This window comes from Dermacentor albipictus, chromosome 2 (assembly GCF_038994185.2).
Source record: "Dermacentor albipictus isolate Rhodes 1998 colony chromosome 2, USDA_Dalb.pri_finalv2, whole genome shotgun sequence".
Lineage (NCBI taxonomy): Eukaryota > Metazoa > Arthropoda > Arachnida > Ixodida > Ixodidae > Dermacentor > Dermacentor albipictus.
Genome location: NC_091822.1, coordinates 108384322 through 108410018, shown reverse-complemented (window position 1 = coordinate 108410018; position 25697 = coordinate 108384322). Strand labels below are relative to the sequence as shown.

Below are 25697 nucleotides of genomic sequence, written 5' to 3'. Positions count from 1 at the left end.
CGTTAATATAACGCATTTGCCTTTTTTTCGCCGGGTTTTACCGAAGAAAAGTATGAGAATGCTGTGTGACGGATGCAGCTACCATCGTTTTCATATTTCGATCCGCAAAAGGGTGCCAAAGGGCAAGAATACAACCAACTGTTGTAATCGTTGTGTAGGAGCCGCGGTGCACGCGCGCACACACACACACACACACACACACACACACACACACACACACACACACACACACACACACACACACACACACACACACACACACACACACACACACACACACACACACACACACACACACACACACACACACACACACACGCATGCAAGACATTTACAAATCCAGCGCTTCCCGTGCGTGTAATTAATGCAAACGCGGCAGGAAAAACCGCAGCAAGCAATCGGCAAGCTCCGCTAGGACATGCATAACCTCCGAGACGCCTATAATTGCCAATCCCAGAGGCTCTGTATTGCATCATTATGGGTCCATTTGCCAGCAATGACTTGATGCTACAGCGACAGATGATGCTGCAGTAGGCCGGAGTGCTTCAGCACCCCAGGCCGTCATCGCAAAGAGAGCCGCGTTTACGGCCCCGGATGACTCACTGCCCTATTCCAGTACACCATACCACCACCATACTCACGTTTCAGCAACGCCCCAGTCACGGTTGCCCATGGTTGCCTATAAGTATCGGATCTCTAAGGCTATGATATTGAGCCTGCTTGGACCGAAAGTGATTGTGGTGAAGCACGGCATGGTTATTCATGGTTGTATGTTCACTGCAGGCATTCTTGAGCATATTTGTTTTTATAAAACTCATATCTCTATATTATCTTTGTTACAGGAACAAGAAAACTATGAAGAAAGTAGAGAACCATATCGAAAAGCTTTTACTGTGGGCTGACAAAATAACCATTGACGCCGCTGCCGCCATAAGTTAGCCTTGTCGTGGCTAGTTAAGGCACCGAAAAAAGCTTTATAAACGGTGGGTTAAGGCAACTTTGGCTACAGCTCTGGCCATTACTTCACAAATGCTGCACTGCTCCACAACAACCGCATAAACATCGACATCGCTCTACAAGTAAAAAATGGCGTTCCCTAATGTGTTGGGTCATTCTTCGTTTCCTCAAATCGGCACAGATATGAATTTATTCGCTCCCCCTGACTTGAGTGACGTTGTTCCCGACTGGATGAGATCTGAACATTCAACAGGGGTGAGCATCCCTCAGCCTATGTGATCGCGCGTGAGCGTATTTGCCTTCACGTGTGTTGGTTGCATGATACGACCGGCGCTCGCAGTGACATGCAATTCTGTCAGAGCTTATCTCCCAAGCTCAGGCACCTTTTGCCACCTTCTTTCCTTTTCTCGAACTTTTCTATAAGCGTGTTGTTTCTGCGTTTCAGACAACTGTTATTGCGGTGGAGTTTGATGGCGGCGTCGTGATCGGTGCGGATTCTCGGACGAGCACAGGGTACGGTTTCTCAATCATGCTTGTTTTGCTCTTGCTGTGTGATCGGTTAGACTCGACGTGTGTAAAAAGTTTTCTGTGTGTGTATGGTATATGTTGTAGCTTAAATTAATCTACGTGTCAAGTTGAGTAGTGCTGCCATATGTGTCGCAAAAGAGCCTGAGTGGAAACACAAACCGAGCGTACTCGCGTTGATGTTGCTTTGCTTTTGCTCGTGAGCTTCAGAACTCGCCGAGGAGCGCTATGTCTTAAAAGGACGGAAGAAGTGTAGAAGGTAGAATAAATGCTTGGCTGCCAATTTCGCATTTTATTCGGATAGACTACTTATAGCAGCTACCACACAGGTCGCATAGTCTGAAGGCGGTTTGGTGTGCGTGACACTGCAGGAGCTACGCGCGGCAGAGCATGCTGGTCTTACTGCTTGAGTAGAATATGATAGAGGATTGGGCAAGCCTGTGTGTTGCTGTTCATAACTTATCCCATCATCAGCTGATTTGAATTTGCTGCAGCAGTACAGGGACCTCTTTCACAGAACACCAATTACTGTCGTCCTCGATCAGTCGATCCTCGATGATCCTCGATCATCCTATGCTTGTAAATTTTTCTCGACCATATCACTCCATCTAAAACCTATAACACTCGACTATTATGTGTCTGTTCCCTTGAGACCCACTCTGTTACTGTATCAGACAATCGGTTACATATTTATTGCATGACATAGCCTGCCGAACTCTACTACTCCATAATCTCTACTAGAATTCCACCTTTCTGCTTTTTATATCTAAGCCACAGTGCCATCTTCCTGTCTTGATGTTGTGTACATCTCTTCATTTTTGGGCACTCATTGCATGGTCTTTGAGTTGCTTTCGAACTTCTTTCTTGGCCCCTAATTTTCGGCCTTATGGGTTGGTACCAGGTGAATACGGTGACTGCATACTTTCCATTGCAGTGATATCAACCAGCTGTCATGACTTACTGTTTGCCAACCATCAATTACCTATAAAAGTACTTTTGTCCTGATGTGGGTTCTTTTATACTGCTTTATTTTTTTCAATCTTTAAATGCTCCTTAGGCATGTCTTTAATCTAAATCGGTCTCTTGCAGGGCTTACGTGGCCAACCGTGTCTCTGACAAGCTGACACGTGTGACAGACCGAATCTACTGCTGCCGCTCGGGTTCTGCTGCAGACACACAGGCCATTGCGGACATAGTGACTTACCACCTCAGCTTCTACGAGTGAGTCACAATTCATTCTTCAGACTACATTGAGGCTTTGTTTACAGATGAAAACAGACAGCAACATTTGGCTTGAGTGCGGAATGAAGCTTGAATTATGGTTTAATCCTTTTGTTTTTTTTTTCCCTGTCCTCATGTCGTTTTAAAGGGATCCCGAAATGATTTTGACAATATTGTACAAACATACTGAGTCTTTAGGGTAGGTCCTTCTGATCATTAACGGACACATTTAAGCACTTCGTGTAAAACATGTAATTCATTATAAGGTTTTAAAAATGTGCATCGCTACTGATCGCAGCAGCGCTGCTCAAGTTTTCAGCCACCCCATCACCATTTACATAGCGGGCATGCGCCACTTCAGTTGGGCGAGCTATCCAATTGGCTACCCATGTTGTGTCATTGATAATTTTTCCAATCAACTTTACGGCGAACAAATGTTTTTTGTAATAGTTGGAATGTTGGTTAATCTGCCTCTAAAAAAAGGAAAGTAACAGAAAGAGAATACACGACAATTTATCACTACACTTATGCACTTTCGACACACAGCAAGTGTCGTCTGCATGTGTTACAACATGCTTTGCGTTGATGCGAGCTGTGCAGTCAAAGTTGGTCTCAAAGTTCCTTTTCACGAGGACCATGAATCTTTCTAATTTCGTTGTGGGCTGCAAATCTAGCCATTGTAGACAGGTCAAGCTGCAACATCACTTCCCTCTGCAAGGCAACAGGTGAGCGGAGTGCCTGCAGTGCATTGGGCTGCTGATGTCCAGTATATGCCAGGATTTATGCGTTTGCGGTTGTCACTTCATGTTGGAAGATTACTACCTCAGTAGAAAATTTTAGGTAAACACAGGTAGACTGAGCATTTTGCAAGATAGGCGGAGGCACAAACATGAGCAGCCTAGGAGCAGCTTACATTTGGTCCTTTGTTTCAGGTCCTTCGTTTAACACAAGAAAATGAAGTCGAAAATATAGTATCAGTACTGTTTGCACAGCTTTAGCAGTGTGCTTTTTGAGCCATGCTTGAGTTTTGGAATGTTGTACGGCAGTTCATTTTCTAACTTGAATAAAACTGACAATTTTATTCTCATGTCACAGCTTTTACAATCCCTGTGTGCATAATTACTGTAAATACTCATGTATAAGCTGCACCCGTGTATAATCCACACCCCCACTTTCGGATGCAAAAATTTGAAAAAAAGATACCAAAACATGCCAGAAATGCGCCTAGTCCCACGAAGTGCTACAAGATGGTGCCAGTTAGTTTTTCCCACTCACCACATGCCATTATCATCATCGTTGCAAGTCTGCCTAGCAGACCGAGTGAAGGCTTGTTGTGCCGACTGCCGAACGGACTTGGCCGTGATTCCTGATGGCTTGACAATTATGCTGCAACCGCTCGATGTTTGCATAAACCGGCCATTCAAGACAGAATTTCGGCAGAACTACACCGAGTGGATGGTCGCAGGCGACCACGAAACAACTCTGGCAGGGCGACTGAAGTGAGTGTCTCTTCAACAAATGTGCGATTAGATTCTGGACGTGTGGCGCTCTGTGTCAGTGAACACCATCGCAAAAAGCTTTAGACTCACGGGGATATCAAACGCCATGGACAGCACAGAGGACGACCAGCTTTGGGAGTGCGCTGGTGAGATGAGCTCGTCCGACAGTGGTGAGAGTACCAATGAGCTGAGCTTGTCTGAGAGGGATTAGCTTGAAAGCGGCAGTGAATAGCGAAATAAAATGTTGATATCTGTCGCCACTTTTTTAATTATCAGACCCAGTAGTCACTCTGCACTACAGTGTGTTAATATGTAGCCATAGGCCTGATTCAGGTGTTACCCGCACCTGAGAAATCATTTAAGAAAGAATTGCAGCTTTTGCACTAGTATATATGGTAATGTATTTTACTGTTTGCAACCTCAATTACGAACAGCTTGTACTGGGTCATGTGAGATTTCTGTTTGTCATAACGATATTGGCACTACAGAAAACAGTTGACTAATGAAGCCAAGGCCACTATAACGTAGGGACTCTTTTCATTCGATTCAATTCCTTTATGATCCTCTACTCACAGCTGTTTGGTCGGTGTGATGATGCAGGCAGAGCAACGCTTGGGCCACTGACGAAATGGGAAAAGGAATAGAATTGGAGAAGAACGGTTGCATTATTTTGGCCCAAGTTCATGTGTGCAATGTGCTCTCAGAGTGGTTGCTTTTATCACCCATTCCAGTGTAGCTTGGTGGCTATTGAACAATTCCTTAAGTATTTTTTCGTAAAGTATTGAGTCATAAAGGAACAGTCAGAGGTCTATGGGTGACATGACTATGTGGCATTTCACCACTAGGCATTGTTCAATTCCTTGCACAGGCTGCCTGGCTTTTTTTGGCTGCTGGATGCAAACTGTGCTCATTTACCTATTCGAAAACAGAGTCACTAGTAGTCGTAGTTAACATGACCATGCACTGTGGCATTTCTCGTAGCAAACAGTACCACACTAGGATGCCATACTAAATATTAGTTAGCTGATTTACTTTTGAAGTGTTGAAATATGGTCGATAAGCTAGATCGTTTTGCTTCTTCACTCAGTGTCAACCTAAGGATGCGATGGCAAATACACCATTGCCTAACTATAAGAGACTGTGTCATAAGCCTGCCAGTTGCCATACTTATTCTATATGAGGCAGTCACAATTACAAAGCGAAGGTGCAGTTGGGGGAACAAAAGAAGAGATCTTAAATATGCACATTAATATAGGGCGATATAGAGTAGCCAACAAATTATTCAGACTCAGTGAGGATTAGCTGAAACTGGATAATCGGAAGGCCCCAAAATAATTGGAATAATCTGTGCGAGGGCGGGGGAGGATTCAAGACTAAGGATTCTGTGAAAAAGCCACGCCTTCTCTTCGTATAAGTATGGTATGTTCGCCTATTTCTGTGACATTGCTGTGGAGGAGAATTTCTGTTGATTACCGGTAATCATTGGGAACTATGTTTCAGAGAGCAGAGGCACAAAAGTGCAGGCATGGCGTGATTTTGTTGGCAGAGCACGTACAGAATTCTCAGGTTGCCACTGAGTATGGAGACTGGATATCTCTTTAAATCAATGCTTTCCTTGCCCCCCCCCCCCCTTCTCCCACATATTTGTGAATACATACATATATGTAAATGCTTTGCATGTGCTGAATGCCAGCTGCAGCAAATGGGATTATAGTACTGTTAGCCTTGTATGTTTGACTCGCATTGTAGTGCCAGTCAGGACAACTGTGTTCTGCGTGATGAAAGGATAAGTGTGCAACTCAAAATCAAAGCATATAATGACACATAGTCAGTATATCTCTAAAAGAAGTACTGGCGCACAAATTTTAATCTTGTTTCTATGTTGTAATAAGTACTTAATGACCCACTAATCATGACACGAAACCTCATTTGCTTTAGGGTGCGCAGATAATTTATAGAGTCAAGTTTTTGGTGACCAGTTAAAGTTTTGGTTTCAAAGAGCAACGAGTGGGGATAGTAGGTTTGTAAACACAGCTGGACACGTGATCGCACAAAACTGTGATGCGCACGCCGGCACGCGACCTTCATGTTGCTAGTTCATCTGCTACGCCTGTATGTGCTTTGCTGTGTCCTCACCATCATTGTCGTTGTCCTCCTCGTTTTTGTCGTCTAGGGGCGACGATTTCATGCAGGCGGGAGTATTTTGCGGAGCATGCAGGCAGTTGGCCGTATTACACATGGCCAACCGCTTTCGATTCGACCCACTACAAAGCATTGACTCTAAAATTGCAGCCTGCGACAACTATTGTACGCAGTTTGCATTCTACTGCAAGTAGTACGAACTTGTTGAAAGCATTTTGGGAATGAAGGAGTGTACTTTGGAGCAGGACTTGAGGGGGGGTAAATAGTCAGTACAGCACCAGGCTTAGGCACGTACTCATTGTGGAAGATTGGACTGCGCTAAGCACAGCGAGTTTTGTTTATACCAAGCATGCTCGAAATGAAGCAAGAAAATCTGACTGCTCTTCAGTGAGGTCCACTTCTGCAGCTTATTGACGCCAGTGGTAGTGAACGAGCACACTAGGCAAGCTGGTGACCACTAGGAAATAGTATAGGCCTAGGTCGCTGGCAGTCAGATCTAGGACTGACGGCCCTTGTAATCTGTCCTTGTAATATTCATCAGCACAACCAACACCAGCACAATTATGGCACTTGTAAGTGACAATGCAGTTCATTTTCCCGACACCATTGGTAATGATGAAAAAACATGCTAACCAGATGAGCCGCTTCACATAGATGATTGCTACATAGGCTGCACTGACCACTTGCAAGTCGGAATCGCACCAACGATTTTATTTTGTGCAATGTTTTACAACACGTGCACTTTTGAGGTCACGTTATTTTATAAGTTATTTCAGGCCAGAAACAAATTGTGGCCAATTTTTGTGCCACCATCAATGGCGAAAGAGGCGAGCATTGGCTGCAGCTGTCTGACTGATGACTGATATCACAACATTGATATCAATGTTGTGAGGCGCTGTGCAGTTGGCTCTGCGCATGTACCTTAAGATTTATTTTTTTTTTTAAGCCACATTTGCCATTTGTATTTCATAGCACATGTGTGCGTGTCCCATAAGTTGATCTCACAAGTTATCTCGACTTCAAAATTTTGTGTCAGTACTCCTTTAACCTCTAAAGCGTACAGGCCTCTTCATGGCAGAGTGCATCATGCTCAACAGACTCTTTGATTTGCTTTGTTTGATTTGGCCATTGCGTATGTGCCAGTTGTGACAAAATGTTTAGAATACTCAAGTATTGGTATATATCTTTCGTACTTTTCTGTGCACTGTGGGGTCTCAAACATGCCCTTGGGAAAAAGGAAAGACAACATAATAGTGCAAACAGTCAAAACAATTTTTATTGTGCCTCTTATGCAGCAGTGCCAGCTAGTTGATTTACAGCAAATGGAACATGCCGACAGGCGCTCATGAATCGATTAAGTCCGGCTCACTGCAACAGGATATTGAGTGAATGTTTGCCCCATGCCATACACCAATGCCTAATCGTTCGCATTTGCAGTCATGCGAATGACAGCATGTTTGAACGATCATGTTTGTCCATCCCAGTGCCCTGCTCCAAAGGATTTCGCAGGACAGTCTCATGAAGCATGTAAGATGGCCACGCTTGACCCCGACCCTAAGCTAAACAATAGAAGGCTCGTTTCCTTTGCGCCCGAGTATCCACACCACCAAGTAGCACTAGCAACGGAATGCTAGTGGCATCTCTTGTACTGCTGCACAGCTACCGACTACCGGTGGCACACAGCTACACCGAGAAGCCAGATTACAGGAGACATGAGAGCCATTCGGATAAAACATCAGGGGACACATGACAGTCGAGCATCCCCACATTCTCCCAACCCTAAATCACATACATAGTCCAGCAAAACATGATGCACTGTCTAACGCAATGTGTGCATCGTGAACAAGAGATAGTACATGCAATGGTGGCTGTGCCGAGGAAATATCCGTGCACTCTTGTACGTAACATGCGTACAGACAATGTCTTGGGTACACCGCTGGCATCCACTACTCACAGCAGCAACTCTGCGGAGGGTGTGTTTGCAGGCTTGACGGCAAAACTCCAGGCCAGGATTTTGGAAACGGCGATGTGGTGGTCAGCATGAGCAAGTGCTGCTCGAACTGGTGCCCTCCTGCCAAGAGCGCCGCAGCAGCCATTGGTGACTGCTGGCTCCTGGCCCAGTTGCGGCAGGTTGTGAGCCAACAGAGGTGGATATTTCACCGGACCTGCCACGGGCAGCCCCATTGCTTGGGGTGGCTTAATCATTGTCCGGCGCAGCAGGTGGCAGGGCAGACAATGTGCAGGTGGCAGCAAGCCAGGGATGACTCCGTTCACACTGCCTACACTCCACAAACACTGAAACAAGGGAGGGAAATTCTGCATGCACATCACCCATGTGGTACAATGTTCAATTCTACTAGCAAAATATTGAGCAGCTCCTCAGATGCTAAGTTCTCGTGAACAAAGCTAGCTTTCTTTAGCTGAACTAGTAATTTCAAATTATGCAAGGCTAAACTAGAATGAGCAAAGCAAAGGGCGACACCTCAATCCTACAGTTCACCTAGTTGTGTCGCTCTACATGTGAATTGCAGCTCAGAAAAGCCTCTTGCTTAATGAGTCACTACTTGACTACGACTTGCATCCAGAAATAACACCCAAAATGGATGTAAAACAGGCATCTGTAAGAAGACGTCAGCTTTGTGAGGTGGCCCTACCCCATTTTCTGCACATGGCATTTGAGCAGACGGCGCCCAGTGTCCCAACCAGTGTCAGTTTACAATTCCAGATGGCCCATAGTGGCATCCGTGGCCTGCGATCAACCGGCTCCCAGATTCAAAAAGATAGAAGAATCTATTTACATAAAAAACTCAGACCACCCATGAGACTTCCTTGCTTACTCACTTCAGGCTTGCCAATGCTCTCTGGGTGCTAGGCCTCGCTCTCTCAGAATGCAGACCATGTGGCTCTTGTAACGACGAATATTGACACACGTGTACTTGCTTATCTTTATCGGGTGATCACGTTTCACCGCCTAACAAATGTTATTGCATGGTGCAGGACGCGCCTGCATGTATCGAAAGTTTCTGAAATGTTATCGATGGTTCCATCCACTGTCTGTCACAGAACCTTGTATAATCTGATTGCATGTTTGTGCGACATGAATAGTGTAGAACTTTGACATAATAGTTCTGCAGAAACCCGCAAGGTGGAGAGAAGTAATTATTAAAGGGAAAACGAGACATCCATCGTTGTAGCTAAGTGCTACAAAGGAAAGGCGAATGACTTCCTCGAAAGGAAGGCTTCGCAGCTGAAAAAAAATTCGATTAAAGAATGTGTAGAACTTTGGAAGACACGCAGGTCCCAGCGGTTACTCTGGAACATTCGACAACTCACATATAAAAGCCGACGCGCTTGACCTGCAGATGAGATTTTTGCCAAGTGTGTTTGTCGCTATCGTTGTTTTTCACAATCACAGTTTTGCTGCCTTCACCGTCACTACTACATGACAATATCTTCCTAGAACTGTGGAGAAGGCTTAGCATTCCAACAAGTTCAAACAAACTACAGCAACCATCGCCTCACTCTCAAAAAAAGCGTGCCACCAATGGTAGCGATCAATGTCCATGAGAGGCCTACGTATCGATTTAAACACAAGTTGTTTTGAACCGAGCAAAACCGTCAAAACTATCGTCCGATGCCCCAAGAGTTCCACATTTAGCAGAAATTGTTGGGTCTCAGATGTGCTCTTGGGACAAAGTAACGACAGCATAGTAGCACAAACAACCAAAAGGGCATCTATTGTGCTTTTTATACACAAATTGCAGCTAGCCTTACAACCAATGGAACATCGCAACGGGTGCTGACGAATCGAGGAAGTCCAACTCACTTCAACAGGATATCAAGCAAGCATGTTCACCCCTTGCCAGACACCACTGCCTAATGATTCGCGTGTACAGTCATGCGAATTGTGGCATGCTTAAACAATTGTGTTTGTCCATCTCGGTGCCCCACTCCGAAACCTTTCTCTGGGCAGTTCCACAAAGCGTGTCAGCAAGCATGCGACACCAAGCTAAGGAGGAGAATGGTCGTTCCCTATGCGCCTGAGTATTCATCCCACCAGATATCAGAACACTAGTGCCATCTCTCGTATGGCTATGCAACTACCGACTACTGGCGGCAAACTTGCAACATGAAGAAGCCGAATTCAAGGAGACACGGGAGCCATGTGGAGAAAACATCATTGGGTGCCAGTGAGTGGAGCGTCCCCGCAGCACACACCTGTCCTTGCCAATCTTCCCTCAGCAAGCATCACGCCTCACCATGAGACGTATCCCTCTGTGGATCCACCAGATTTGGTCTTTGCATTTCGGCATATCTTGTAAACGGTGTAGTGCATAAAATAAATATAAAATTGGCATGAAGTTACATGTTTCATAGTATGAAAATAAACACAGTAGTGTGCATCCTCATTAGTTATATATTGTTTATTTACCACTTCACTAAAGCTTTATTTCACATACATGTGTATTGGATCTGCACATTTTTTTTTTCTAGCATCGTACCCTAGTGTTGGCTTTCTAACAATAATGTTCGTGGTTTTGCTTAAATTTGCTGCACTGGCTTTCCGATGCCACAGGATGGAGACTGGCCAACCAGCCAAGGTGGAGACGGCCGCCAACATTTTCCGGGAGCTTTGCTACAACTATCGTGATCAGCTGGTGGCTGGGATAATCTGCGCCGGTTGGGACCGTCAGAATGGTGGCCAGGTAAGAAGCTTATTGATGTATTGTTTTGGTTTTGTTTGTGTTATCAGAATGCAGACATTTAGACACTTGCAAAGAGGTAGCCATGTTTCTTAGCCTTCGCCAGATAATTCGAACTTCGCTAGTTGGCGTGCACGCACCTGACCCCTGTGGTGACTCCAATAGCAGCAGCATCCATCTTGGTGGTGCTCAGTGTACAATGAATGGGTCTAACACACATCATCTCCCACTGAAAACGCCTATTTTCAGCCTGCCTCTGGAACATCTTAATTTAGGAAAAGGTAACTCACAATGAATTATTACAGTATTTGCCCGATTCTAATTCATGTCTTTTTCTTTTTCAAGAAAATTCGGCAAAAGATTTCTTGCACAGTGTAATCCGATCTGAAACCAACCAAAACCGCATTCGTAAAGCCTTATTGGCACCTGTAGGGTTGAGCACTAAGGTATATCTTGCACTAAGGTATATATTGCACTAAGCTATATCTTGTCTCTCTGTACGTCCAGGTATACATGGTTCCACTGGGGGGCATGCTCTTGCGTCAGCCTGTGGCAATGGGTGGCTCAGGCAGCACCTATGTGTATGGCTACGTCGATGCCAACTACAAGCCTGGCATGACCAAGGAAGAATGCGTCAAGTTTGTCACAAACAGTAAGTTTGCTCAGCATACAGAGACGTGTGTTTTTCCCTTAATAGAGAGCTTTAGAATAGAGGCCCCAAACGTTTCAGGCACCAGATAAATAGCGTCGAAGCCACTGCGCATGCACGACACACAAACTGCATATGGGCTTTACATCGGGCACACTATTTCACTGATTTAGAGGGAGCCCCAAAAGCTGCCCCAAGAGATTTGCGTAAACAAGCATGGCAGCACCCATCGAAGTAACGTCTCTTAGCTAGCACCAAACTGGGCTTGATTCATGGTAATGCATGAAGTCCACAAGCTAGGAGAAGTGACTGCGGTTATCGCTTTCTCTCAACTGGCGTGCGTTATGAAGATTAATTCATTAGATGCTACTGATTCGAAATTCGATTGTGGATTTCATGGCTCAAAAGCCTAACACAGCTTAGCTTGGCTGGCGAAAGCACGCAAAGTTGGTTACTCAAAACTAAGCGCAACTAATTGCTCGCTGCTAAAGAATGTCTAAATTGTATTTAAACGCTAAAACGTGAAGATCAAAATTACTGTTATCATAATATGGTATATTTTATTTAATTATTTCTAATAGCTTTTCTTTGACGCCTTAGTGGCACTGTCAGTGCAAGACGCTATCCGCAAACGCAAAGCCCTATTCTAAATCTCTTCACTCCTGCATGCCTCACCGCTAACACCCGCAAAGCTCTTTAGGGCCCCAAACTATTGGGGCCCCGATTCTAAAGCCCTCAACGTAAAAAAAAATCACTTTCGCTGCTGCTTGTCCTTGCTTGAATATTCAGCAAATTGCATGTTATGGTCCAAATAGTAGTTCAGTATGAGGATGTGCACTGTTACATGCCCGATTGGTCAAAAAAAAAAAAAAAGAACTCAGTGCCCTTCCACTCTATGAAGTAGAACTACCAGCAAAGCTGTGTATGTGGGGCCTTTAATGGCGAACTGCACCTCCACCGCGGGCTGGCCCGGCATTAAACTATCTTCGGGATCGGTCCACATATGGGGAGTGCTTAACGCCTGCTTCACCTCCGCCACTGGTCGGACCGGCATTTCACTATCTTCGGGATCGGGACACATATGGGGAGTGCTTAACACCTGCTTCACCTCCGCTGAGGGTCAGCCGGGCATGGCACTATCTTCAGAATCGGCACACGTACAGGGAGTGCTTAACGCCTGCTTCACCTCCGCCGAGGGTTGGCCCGGCGTGACACTATCTTCGGAATTGGCACACGTATGGGGAGTGCTTAACGCCTGCTTCACCTCGCCAAAGGTCGGCCCCGCATTGCACTATCTCCGGGATCGGCCCAAGTATGGGGAGTTTTTTTTATTATGACACGAAAATTTCCTTGGAGGGCAAGGGTATACAGCTTCGCTATAAAAAGTGCGAATGACTGTTGTGAAGGAACCCACAATCATTCGACTATTGCAGTGCAGTTGACTTCTGTGCTGTTGTCAATAGTTGGATATTTGGTGCATGCTTTGGCCATACTTTTTTGTACATGTAGTGACAGCATGACAATAGTCGGAATACATACTGACCAGGGCAGAGATAATGCAGCGATTTCACTCCGATATTTCCCTTTATGCACTTTGTCAGTGGTCTGAAAGACGATCCACTCCTATTATCAGCATAACTGGCCAGTTGTGAACGGTGAATGATAATAAAGATATAGAATCCTTATACTTATTCTGGTCAAATGCAACCATTTGTATGTGCAGCACTGCATCGGCAAACTTGGGCTATATTTTGATACAATTGCTTTCTAAGATAATTTCATTTTCGCAAGATTTTGCAACTAGTAATGAATGCGTCGTCAGGCTACTGCCTTCCTGGCTTCTGGCACTGATAAAATGGTGGACGTTGGGCCTAGTATGTTGTCACTTGTAGGTGCCACTGTGTCTGGGGTTTAGTCACAAGAAATTATTGCAAAAAATGATCATCAGAAAATACCGCGTCTTTTTTGTGGCCACTCGTCAAATAAAACTTATTTTCTGGTGAATCCATATTTAAGAGTCTAGAGTATTCACACTCTATCGAGTGTAAATTATCAGTCCGTGATTGTACGTCAGCATAGTGGCAAACTTCTCACAACAGTTTGCTGCCTGTGACTACGTTGGTCAGCAGTGAAGGTTCATCATGGCTGCACTGTCATGTCTGTTAGGCCTAACCAGCACTGCTTCACCAGATGTCGGCAGTTGAGTTAGCTTCGCACCCAGTCGACGCATATTTATTCGGAATAGCCATACGGCTCTCATAAAGCTGAAAAACCACCTCGCCAATGAAAGTGAGAAGGTTGGAAACAACCTGAAAAATTCAAGGGCACTTAGGTATTCCTAAATAGGTGAATGCGAAAGCATTGCAACATCTTTTCGATTAGGCCTCGGCCTCGTTCGTGTACTTGCGTGGTCGTCCAAATGAGCCGGGCACAGCTAGTGACTGAGAAGTCAAAGTGAAAGGTTTGTCCATCAGAGCACACAACAGAACTCATTGAAATCACTGCACCGACTGGCACCATGACGCAAGGCTCTATATATATAGACCGGCCACACAGTTGCTGCTTCCCAGCAACTGCAGCTTATGCAGCCGCAATTTTTACCGGGAAACGCTTGCAGCAAACGGAATGCGCAATGGCCAGCTTACTGGTTATTTTTCTTTCTGTCCCCCACAATGACACTGCCACGGATGTGCGGAGGTATGCACCACCTGGTGGTGCTCCAAGGAACCCAGCAGCCTAAGCGGCTCGTACCTCCTGTTGATTGGCTGTGACTACATGACTTTTTGCAGCATCTCCAGTCATGCTGCTAGATTTTCCACTTCATGGGCCATATAATGCTAACCTCCTTTGCAGCTGCCACATCTCTGACATTGTGTGTGCAAATCATGTCTCGGACGTTGTTATACATTCGTTCTATGAGAAAGATTGAAGGATTTTGGGGATGTTCTAATAATCAAGCAGGTCCAAAAATTTGGTTGTTAACTGTAATGAAATTCATCTTTAGATTGTCTTGGCTTTGAGCCATGTAAATGGCAATGCAATTTGCTCACCGAAATTGAGGCTGTCGATCGTTCATGTTTTGACATTTATATTTGTTTGTTTGAAACACTTAAAAATTCTGAATGCCGAAATTCGAGTAAAAGCAATTACGAAATAAAATACATTCGAACCTCATTATAACAAATCTGAAGAAAGAGCCAAAATTACTTCTTTGCATCCATCAATGCTTTTTTCTGTAGTATATGTCCAACGGTGTGCACAGCCTTGAACATGCAAAAAAGACAGCTTTGCAGCCTTCTGAACCACTGTGCGGCCACATATGAGATTAAATTTTAATGAAACTATGGCAAAAGAATATTCAGCCTGTGCAACTTAGTGCCCGACGCGATGGCCTTTACAATAGAGGCCGTGTTCCAGTACTCGCTGTACTTTGTGTGCTTTTCTCAACTTTTTCTTGTCGCCATTAGGTGGCGTCACGTTGCAGTAGCATCTTCCATACGTCTTCCAAACAGTTTGAAACGCGTTCTGTTACATGACCTCGAAGCTGTCTCCTTAGCTCTCTACGTAGACCGTCTTCGATGCTTTACAGCGCATAAGCTTGGCGAGTCATTGCGACGGGCTGAAAAAACAAGTGCCGTTTCATTCCGATATCAAAAGTTTGTGAAGTTTCACATGTGCAGTGTCGGCTTGTTGTGTGTCAAGTGTCGCGTAACATGTTCGCAATATTGAAGTTTTCCACAGCCCGGAACAACCCCATTGTCTTGAAATTGGCAAAACAGCAGTGGATACTGCCAAGGGGGGTACCATCTGTGAGGGAGATAGCAAATTTATCTTTCAATTCCAGTCATGCTTGCATTTTGGCTTGTCTGCTTTCAGCAATTGCCCTGGCCATTGCTCGTGATGGCAGCAGTGGAGGTGTCGTACGGCTAGGAGTGATCACCAAGGACGGAGTGGAGCGCATGGTTCTCACTGGAGAGGAGATTCCGCAGTTTTACCAGGGATGAGCTACCCCTTTTCTTTGTATCTGCTGCTCTCGTGGAGTTCAATAAACCTGTTGTGCTGGCCATCATTTGACTCCTGAGCAAGCATTCCTGTAGGCTTAAAATTGCTGCTTCAGAATCACTCCTTGTCTTCGCACCTACACTCACAGACAGCCTGGCCATTGAATAAGAGTCATCCCAAAATAAAGATTTCTTTATCTTTTTTCCAGACAACTTGCATGACCAGAGGCTTTGTGTATGTGCAGACTTCACTTCTGTATTATTATTAAATCCTATGGACAGCTGTCAATGTCCTGTGGTGTGCTTTACAACTACCGTACAGACTCGTGTAAAGGCCACACTTCCTTTTCACAATTTTGACAAGGAGCAGCACTTACCTGGAACCGAACCTTTTAGTCATAATGGTGTCGGCGAAGCAGGCGACTTTGCACAACCTGGATCCATTGCATAAGAGGTCAACGCAGAGCTCTTGCCATCTAGTAGCGGCGTGCGGAAGTACGCAGCATGCAAAAATTTACCAACTTGTGCGTGGCATCGGGGCACCAAATGCGATTGCTTCCCCTGGAAATTTTTGTTCTCCAAATTTTGGGCTGCCAAGTTGGGGGTGTGTCCCTTACATGAGTCTATACAGAACACAAATCCTGTGTATGGAGTAATGGCGACAAAAACATCAGTGCAGACCCAGCCATCATGAGCAGTAATGTTGAGATAATCTGTCAACCTCAACTAGCAAACTTGTGTGTTCACTTACCTCAGAAAACAGATCTGCAGACAGTATCAGCTTTCACTTCACTTTAGCTGCATAACAGCTTGTGCTTCCTGACTGCATGGATAATTTCATTGATATATATTTTATGTGCCCATGGGAATACATTTAAACGAACAAGATGAATGGTGCCAGTGCTGTGGTACATTCGGCTGATCCCTACTGTGCTCCAACTCGAATCGCAACATTGCGGAGTGTGCTGTTGCTGTCGGTTGGTGTGTGGTAAGCTAGGGAACTACCGTATTTACTCGATTCTAACGCGCACCTGTTCCTCACAACCAAAAAAAGGAGAAAAAGCTCTTGATTGTATTGCGCACCCATTTGCCGTGACCTAAAAGAAAGTCCTTTACAGTACTGCGCACCTCATTCTTTCATACAGAAATACAACTTTCTCTCATTTGGAAAAAAATGTTTACTCCCAAGTTGTGATAAATAAAAAAAGTTGCAGTTTTTTTATTTATGCAAAGGATCGGATTTAGGCGAAGGCGAAGGATTTTTAAAGGCGAAGCATCGAAAACAACAGCAAATTAGTGGACAGCTATACAAAAAGTAAGGATAGTAATTTTATCGGCCATATGAACTTCTAAACATTCACTTATTAGCTAAATTAACAAGCTTGGTGTCACGCGCACATAAGCAAACATGAACACGTCTCACTCAAAGACCGTGGAAACTCTTTATCAAAACGCTGGAGCGAGCAAATGCCATAGCAGGAGCGAGGGAATTCACTTTTGTGCAACCTCTCGCTTCAACGCGAACTAAACCACGAGAACAGGCCGCGCCGTACATAGCAGCTGCCAGTGTAGAATGCCTCTCCTGTTTGCACCAGTCCCACATGCAAGTTTCAGGAACTCCGAACGCCCATGATGCTGCCCGATTTCCGTCCGTCTCCGCCACATGTGATCGTTTTCCTTTTAATTGCAGCATCGTGATAAACTTGGCATGTCTTTGCAGTCGGAGCTACCATGCTGATAGGGCAAGCAGAAAACGGGAAGATGGGCGGTGCACTAACTTAAGCCAAAGGAAGCATTGCCTAAGCACTCGTACTGCAGCACATGGAGAAAGCCACGGCAGCACGGCAGCTAGGCTACAGTGCTCTAGAATTCTAGAGCACTGTAGCTAGGCTCGAAGTCGTGGCTCGAAGCACGTACGAGCATAGAGTTTCTCACTATGATAATGTAGTGAGAAACTCTATGCGTACGAGGCAGGCAGCCATATTGAAATGCCGATGGCGATATGGTAATGCAGATTTAGGGTCGTTCTCGATTCTAAAGCACACGCAATTTTTGGACCCGTTTTATCGGGAAAAAAAGTGCACGTTAGATTCAAGTAAATAAGGTATTCTCGGGGTTTGCCGGCGCCAGTGCACCAGGCTTCTAGTTTGGAGGCCATGTGCAGACTTCTCTGCAGCACCACCAGATGGCGCAGTGTTTCCAAAAAGAAGCGCGAGAGAGAAACCTAGACGCGTTCCTCAGCATTCACATGCACCTGCGCACCATAAATTTTTTTCAGTGATGCACAGGTTTTGCCGAAGTGCTGCTAGATGCCGCCAAATGTTATCGGGGAAGCACAAAAGAGAGTTCTGCTGCAGCACATGCCTAATACATAACCCTTTTCAGCGGTAGCAACACGTGTCACTATATTGATTTAATGCTAAATGCACTACTATCCACAGTCATGTGATGGGTTTTACGGATCTTTATTTGCATAGATTGCCTTGCGGCATGTCTGAATGAAATTTGGCACGTCTGAATACATTTGTCGCAATAGCACATAACCACCACATATATGCCCTGGCAGGTTCGCCAGAGAGAGAGGAATTTAATTGTACAAAAATACACCGGTGTGCTCCCCGCAGGGAGGTCTCGGTCATGGGTGGAGCCCTCATTTCAGGACCGCGTGAGCCGTAGCCACCCAGCATGCTCTTTTGACCTGATAAAGCCGATTCCTGTAGTTGACATGGGACAGCAAAGCTTCCCACTGTTTTTCGTTCAGGTGTAGGTTACACTGCACTTATTTTTTTAGCTGGCATGCTCGTGCAGCATGGCCGGTTTATTGCACTAAACCGCCTCGTTTTGTGTGAGTGGCTAAGAATGGCTGCACACCCAGTGGCAAAAATATAATTTAAAAAAAGCCATTGAATGTCGTGCACTATTCCATCTGGAAATCCGTTTACCTTAGAGACACCGTACCTATCGGCTGGCATTACATCTACATACAGTGCCCAGCGACGCAAACGCAATATTCTGAGAACATGGTGACCAGCGCTTGTTACACCACTGTTGGGTGCCGGGAACACGGAGCTGATGCAGTGGCATGCGAAGAGGGCAAGAACATTTGTGAGGAATCGTGATTGCATTCGATACCCCAGTGCTCGCCAATGGTGCAACAAGTGCCAGCAACCACCTGCTTGGAGTGTTGCGTTTGAATTGCTGAGCACTGTATTGGTTTTATGATGCTACTTAATGCTTGATTACACAAAAAACATGCCTGCGATGGCACTGCGCTGTGAGTGAACATTCAGTTCTACATATCCAGTTTGATGGAGCTTACTTTTATTTTTATTTAGAGAATACTGCAGGCCCATGCAGGACAGGCTACGGTACAATAATGAAATCCAAGCAGGACAGTGATTACACAGACAAAAAAAAAGGTACAACAATGTCATCACTTGAATACAAGGCCTACGAATGGAAAAGAAAATGGTCTAGTTCGTTCGCGAAATCCGGGGACAGAAAAATACTCTGGGGAACACAATTCCATTCTGATATTTTTTGTGGGAAAAAAACTGTGCTTATATAAATTTGTTTAGCAAACAACGGCACTAGAGAAAAATCATGCGTGTGGCATGTTCTCCTCATAGAAATATGCTGGATGCAAGAAGGTAATGTAAATTTGGTTTCCCCAGAAAGACAATTGTGAAGAAACATGATGCGATTAAATTTTCTACATGCTTGCAACGTTTCGATATTATTTTGTGTCATTATAATGGAGGGACAATCTTGCTCTCAATATTTTCTATAAGTGAATCTGACTGAATTACGCTGAACCAGTTCCCAGTTGGCTGACATCTTTTTTAGTGAAAGGGTCCCATATTATTGAGGCGAATCCCAATTTGGACCTAACGTAACTGTTATAAGCTAGTAGTTTGACTTTTATTATGCATATAACGTATAACCATATAGTATCTGGCAATATACTGGCCCAGCAGGAGCAGCCACATCAAACCCAAGTGTAGGCAAAGAAACCGTCGCTTTAGATCTAGATAAAGCTTTTCTGTGAATCTCTTGGTAAAATCTTGCCTTTGCTACATGGATGGTGTAGGGCGCACAAGTAATTGCCTATTGAGTAAGGGTTCCTGAATAGTGAAATTTCCTAATTAAATGCAAATATTCAAGTAAAATGACTTTTAATCGAACATAGAATATTTTCTCATTTTTTAAGCAACATGAAATATCAAGTTTGCATGAAGTCAGTACGGCGAAAAAGAAATTGGCCGTGTACAGGTTGTCTCAACTAACCTGCACCAAGTTCTGAAAGAACAGATTATTATACGCAAGTAATAGCATGTGCGTATTTAGTGTCTAATTGAGAAACCGCAAAAAATGTTTAAGTCCTTCACATCAAATTATGCTATCAAAAGCAACTATCTAACATTGTAATTGTCCTTATTGTCAAGGTGTCAACTACATGTTTGTAGAGGATCGTAAGAGAAGTCACAATGAGGCGTTTCCAGCAAGGTACACATGTCATGTTTACTTTTTTTCACCATGCAGAGACAGCCCATGACACGAAAAAAAAAAAAAGTTGGGAGGATGCCTAACCTTTGCCCTTTAAGAGTGGAATGCGATAACATTCAAAGACCCCTGACTGCTTTTCATGCTTCCCGGCAATTGTAGCTTGTGTAATGGTAACATTTGCCGGGAAACGCTGACGGCGAACGCTATGCACGAAAGCAAGCTTTTTCTTAGAAACGTAGCCTCTTGCGTGGGTTGATCTCCTGTTATCGCTTCGCACTTTTAATATATTTCAGTCTCAGAACATGTAATATAAAAGATATGCACTACGTGTTTTTTTTTTTTTCATTACATTTGTTTGTGGGCTACCTTTCTCAGAATTATGAGCAACAACTGGTGTCAATGAAATGAAAATGAAATGAACTGTGAAGAATGAAAGCCAAGGTATGAGCAACTTTGGTGATAGAAGAGTGGTTGGGTATGCGTGGTTTAAAATCATCTTTACGGAAAAGATGGTCGACACCGGATGCGGGTCACCGGATTTTCTGTGACATGGGACCTCTAACGCTATGGCATTAGTACTATGTGACTGCACCCCCATGTGCATGGGATAGCAGCACCATCAAGCAGTCTCAATGGGAAAGCAAGTTGCTCAATTCACTCACCATTCAGGGCAGCACATTTTCTTGATCTTGCCAGGAGCTGTTCACGTGTTGTGGAAAGAACATGCATGCAGCCATGACTGCAACTTGGCCCAGTAAAGGATAAACAGCTTGTTTTCGCAATGGGACAGCTTGATGGCACTGCTATCTCGTACGCATCGGTGCGCAGTCACATGGTAGTTTTATTAGTTTGGGGGCTTTCTCTATTTGCTGGAAAAAGTAAACGCATGGTGTGTACACTGCTGGAAGCAACTCATTTTGACTCGTCTTAATGATTCTCTAAACTGCCTCATTGACATCTTGACAAATGAAACAATTAAAAAGTTAGATAATTATTTTTCATTATATAATTGGATGACAAGGACAAAACATTACAGGCAATTTCTCAATAAGACTCTCAAGAATATGCACTTCATCTTATTCACATAGAATGATCCGTGTTTATTTTAAAACTTGGCACATGATAATTGGCACACCCTGTACAGTCGCGATAAATTTGAAGGTGATCGCGCAAGCATCGACAGGCGCGCCTTCCAAGCAGCATAACGGCCGATTTCGGAACTGCGGAGATAAAAAATTGCACTGCTTTCTCCCCCTTTTATGCTCTTCCAGGCTGCACCTGTGACCCCCATGACTACGTCACCAAATTTTTGTGTTTGTTTCCCTTTCATGTCAAGGATGTGTGTGCGTCGCTGCCTCATGCATATCTTTGCTAACAAGGACGCCTCTGTGCAAAACACGATATGTGCGGTGTACCGCTGCCTGTTTCCTGGGGCATAAAAAAATAATGAAAAGCTGCAAGTTGCTAGACGGGAGTGACAGCTGCTCAGGGAACAGCAAAAGAGAGAGAGAGGGAAGCTATATGATGTTTCCCTCTTGACTGACTGTGATGACGTAACGTGGCGCTGCTCCTAGTTTCGGTCGCCGCTCGACTGTTCACCTTCAAATTGATCACAACTGTACATGGCACATGCATGTAATGCCGTACACAATTGCCTGCATGTCTGGACAACCGACAAGCCTGTATGTGATAAACGTCTGCTTTCAGTTATCTGGAGCACCATGGCATTTAGGGTAATAAAACAAGAGAACAGTCTTCTACCAAGTGAATGTAGTGTTCTCTTCACTGAAAGGTGAGATACCACGGCAACCACACATTGCGCTAAGGGATGCAAACATGCTGAAACTTGCCAAATAATAATGTTGAACAAGTTCGCATAAAGTCTGCCTAAAGGCAAGCCATCTTTTTTGAATGACCAGAAATTATTGAGCACAAGTTATTAGTCCCATGCATTTGCTCAGGAACTGGTGTCTCTACGCAACAGTGACAGCTATCCCCGCAGCAAAATCATTCGGAACAGTTGTCCCATCGATCATTTTATCTTCCTGGAGACACAAAAAAGTGCTGTTATCTCTTATATGTTCAAAATAACCAAATATTCGGCAACTACAAATAGTGAATTCTCTAATCAAATAGCAGGGACTATTCAATTCGTATTCAAAATTTAGAATATTCACACACCTCTACTATTGAGCTAGCACGAGGAAGCAGGAAAGTGCTATAACCTGTAGCTTTAAAGACTGACCGCATGCCAATTCCTAGGGCCCATTACACTTCATGTTTACTGATACGGTACTGTTTTTATTATTCCTTACATAAAGCTAACAAACTCTGAATCAAAATTCTGAGCATAGTGTAATGTTTCTCCTGCCTCAAAGCAACACCTGAGTATATTACCAGCGACAACGGTTCACACAACAAACCGTTTGGACAATAAAGTTCATCTGCCTTTCTCCCAAGTTTGTGTAAAATCCTGTATGTAACACAGCTCGAGGAATAAAGGGATCTGAGGGGCTTGATTCTTTTTAGTTAGACTATACAAAGCAGAAATTGTTCCTTATAGTTGCATGTACCACACAGTGTTGTCACTGACTTGAGCAAGTTGGATCTGCTTCCATTATTGCCCAATACTAAGGTGTTCTTTTGTCTTGCTCGACCCTGCACTACTTTAACTAACCAAGTGCTATTTAGTTAACCTTTCTCGGTGCTGTTGGTTCATAGTCCTAAAATTCTCATGTATGATAAAATGCAGTGCACAAAATTAATAATAGCAACCAATTTCAACTTTGTGTGTTGCCAACTACATTTAACTAAACCAGAAATAATTAGTTGCGTTTATGAGTGCCTAGTCATTTTGCTAGTTTCACTGTTCGCACAGGTACAATCTCTCACTTTAACTTAGGAAATCACATTCTTAGTGAACACACGTTTCCACTCGCCGAGTATCTGCATATATTTTCCATAAAACTTATTCGTCCTATCAACGTCGAAGGTCGTCATGGTTATCGGTGTGTGGCTGCGTGTTCTGTGCGCCGACCCCGTGCTTGTTTAGCGTCCGACGACCTGCACCACATTTAGCACCCGAAATAGCCGGGTATGACAACGCAAGTTTACAAGCTGCGATGCGGCAGTCAATATTTGCGCAGTGCGGGCACAAAAATTGCAAGAAAAGAAATCACTGTCATCGACGACAGCTGCGCAGAAAAGTTCATTCCAGTTGCGCGTGTCGCACTTCAGAAACGGCAGGGCAAGAGCGCGCCGCTAATTACGTGCACAACACGTCGCAGGCTTTGTCGAGAGGCTCACTCTCCATCAGTTCCCTTATGTCCTCCCCTTTCTTTGTGACTAAGTCTATGAACTCGGGCGCACCCCTGCTGTGCACGGCAATACGTGTAGGATGCACCGCGAAGTCGTCGTACCACAGTTCCAGCCGAAGAACGCCGCTGCACATTTCGACGCTGAGCGCTAGGTCCATCCTCACGAACGTGTAGCTGCCGGCGGTCTGCAGTTTGCGGCCGACTAGGCGCGACGCATGCTTGCGTTCGGTGTCTTCGATCTGCTGTCGGCGCAGTAGGTGCGCCTTGAGTCGCTTCGGCAGCTTTGCCAGGGCTTCCTCCAGAGATGACCATTCGATGTCTTCACATACTGCCCAGGCGATGGCCAGTGGCAGGCGGGTCGCTCGGACTCTGTGATGCTTGTCGATCGTGCACTCGAACTCGTGGCCGCCCATGTCGCACTTTACCTCCAGCACGCCGTTTGAAAATGCGCGCAGTCTCATGCCATGTACCCGTTCCTCGGCGATATACGGCTTTTCCAGCTGACTTGTGCTAGCCATGCCTGCGCTCGAGACGAGTAGACTCGCTTAAGATCAGCGCTGGGCGGACGTCACAGGTATGTGCGCGAATGCGAGATGCAAGCTGGCAGTACGTGTCGATTACTTACGATCATGTTCGCTTTATAACATCCGCAAGTGCACTGCGACAGAGAAATGTAGGAGTACCTGTGAATTTCACAAAAAAAACTTGTTTCGTTGTTTGTGCCCGGTGCGATTTGTTCTTTGGAACGGCTCCATGCGATGCATAGAGCAATGCCTGCCGCGTCGCTAGTCTTCCCATTGAAGCGGAGCGGATGTTCCCTAGTTCAGGGCAACGTTACTAGACCTCAGTTTAAAACTCGGCCACTCGGTGCCGTTGCGCGGAACCGCCACCCGCCCGCGCCTTCGTGGCGCTGCAGTCGCGCCCAGCTTCACTTCCTCACTAGCCAGCTACGCGGGCGGGCATGGGCGGGCTGCACCCGCACTAAGCACGCGGTGCAGCGTTGGTGTGTTCGTTGTTGACGGCGAATTTCAGCAAGCATGTCATCCGTGGAACTGTGGCCTTCGCCGAGTTTCTTAAGAATCAGCAGACGATGCCGACGTGCTGCGTACCTGGCTGCATAGGCGGCTATCGGAACGATGTCGACAATTCGGCGCACCACTTTTTCTGTGCTCCCAGCAATGCGACGCTTCGCTTGGCGGGACACAGAGCGATTCCTCGTGCCGACCGAGAACTCTCTGCGAAATCCACGGCGCGCGCTCGTGCCACTGCTCACGCGTTCGTCGTCGTCTTCCACAGCTGGCTGAGTTGCCGTCCATCATTCCAGCGTAGAATTTCACTTCACTTCTGCCGTCGTAATGTGGAGGCCGCGTTTACGGGGGTATGAGCCATTGCTTAAGGGAGTATGAGCCACATCATTGTCTTGCGTAACGGACAGATTTAATTTTGAAGAAATATAATTTCGAAGAATCACAAGCGCCAAATCCTGGGCGAAGGCTGCTAACAACGCCGACGAGCAAACTCGAGACATCGAACGCAAGCGACAACTGCGGACTGCAGGCATACCGCAGTGACGTTTCTCCGTCGCAGCAAATTGTGTGTGTAACCTCATAATTGAGAGATACTTTCATGAACCCTCGGGATTAACCCAGTGATAAACACAGGGGCGGCACGTTTCAGCTTCGCTGATTAACCATCTTCACGGAATGAAAAAGCCGACTTCTTTTTTCTTTTTTGTGGCTCGTGTGTTGAAAGACCGACCTCATCTATCTTTTTGTAGAGCTTCTTTGACGTGGTGAGAAGCTTCGGTGGGGATGAAGATCGTCCTACGATCAAGCACTTTGGCCAGATCTTCAGGCTCGTGAGCCTAAACTGCGCGAAACGTCAAGATGACAGGAAGAAACACAGGACATTTAGAAACGCAGCTTCTCCGCTTCGCTGTATGTATTTCTTCCTTTCGTGCAGTTTACCCTTCATTCAGTATGAACCAACTGGCCCTATAAATCTTATTGCTGTAGGTGGATACCGCTTTCTCGTGGTATCACTAATTCGAACAAGGGAGAACGCCAGCGAGCGTGAAACGCGCAACCATGCGCAACTGCGCGTCCGCACGAGCTCAAGGCTGCGGCGAGGCGTCTGCAGTGGAGCTCGATAGAATGGCGCTGCCATCTGGCGGCTGT

The 25697-nt window shown here is 45.3% G+C and overlaps 2 protein-coding genes across 3 annotated transcripts; one reads left to right on the top strand and one right to left on the bottom strand.

Annotated features, from left to right (window-relative positions):
• Window positions 1-1027: 1027 nt before the first annotated feature.
• Prosbeta1 (proteasome beta1 subunit) lies at window positions 1028-15765 on the top strand. The gene is made up of 6 exons (XM_065430367.2): window positions 1028-1212; window positions 1403-1470; window positions 2572-2703; window positions 10921-11050; window positions 11555-11699; window positions 15573-15765. Exons 1-6 carry the CDS (start codon window positions 1087-1089, stop codon window positions 15698-15700), a joined length of 729 nt encoding a protein of 242 aa, XP_065286439.1. The 5' UTR covers window positions 1028-1086; the 3' UTR covers window positions 15701-15765.
• A 3231-nt stretch (window positions 15766-18996) lies between these two features.
• LOC135900787 (uncharacterized) lies at window positions 18997-25543 on the bottom strand. 2 transcript variants are annotated; one of them, XM_065430364.2, is made up of 2 exons: window positions 24204-25543; window positions 18997-24040 (listed from the first exon to the last, which is right to left on the bottom strand). In XM_065430364.2, exons 1-2 carry the CDS (start codon window positions 24316-24318, stop codon window positions 23469-23471), a joined length of 687 nt encoding a protein of 228 aa, XP_065286436.1. In that variant the 5' UTR covers window positions 24319-25543; the 3' UTR covers window positions 18997-23468. The 2 variants fall into 2 exon arrangements, with proteins under 2 accessions (XP_065286436.1, XP_065286437.1); XM_065430365.2 differs by having other exon boundaries at window positions 24146-25528.
• Between the last annotated feature and the right edge of the window lie 154 nt (window positions 25544-25697).

What these genes read in the sequence shown, in the direction of transcription:
- LOC135900787 (XM_065430364.2), bottom strand. Translation starts at nt 24,318, where the DNA reads ATGGGAAGACTAGCGACGCGGCAGGCATTGCTCTATGCATCGCATGGA. An exon ending in TTTTTTTGTGAAATTCACAG is followed by an intron (nt 24,041 to 24,203) that starts GTACTCCTACAT and finishes TCTCGAGCGCAG; the next exon opens with GCATGGCTAGCACAAGTCAG.
- Prosbeta1 (XM_065430367.2), top strand. Translation starts at nt 1,087, where the DNA reads ATGGCGTTCCCTAATGTGTTGGGTCATTCTTCGTTTCCTCAAATCGGC. An exon ending in GATCTGAACATTCAACAGGG is followed by an intron (nt 1,213 to 1,402) that starts GTGAGCATCCCT and finishes TCTGCGTTTCAG; the next exon opens with ACAACTGTTATTGCGGTGGA. An exon ending in CGTCAAGTTTGTCACAAACA is followed by an intron (nt 11,700 to 15,572) that starts GTAAGTTTGCTC and finishes GTCTGCTTTCAG; the next exon opens with CAATTGCCCTGGCCATTGCT.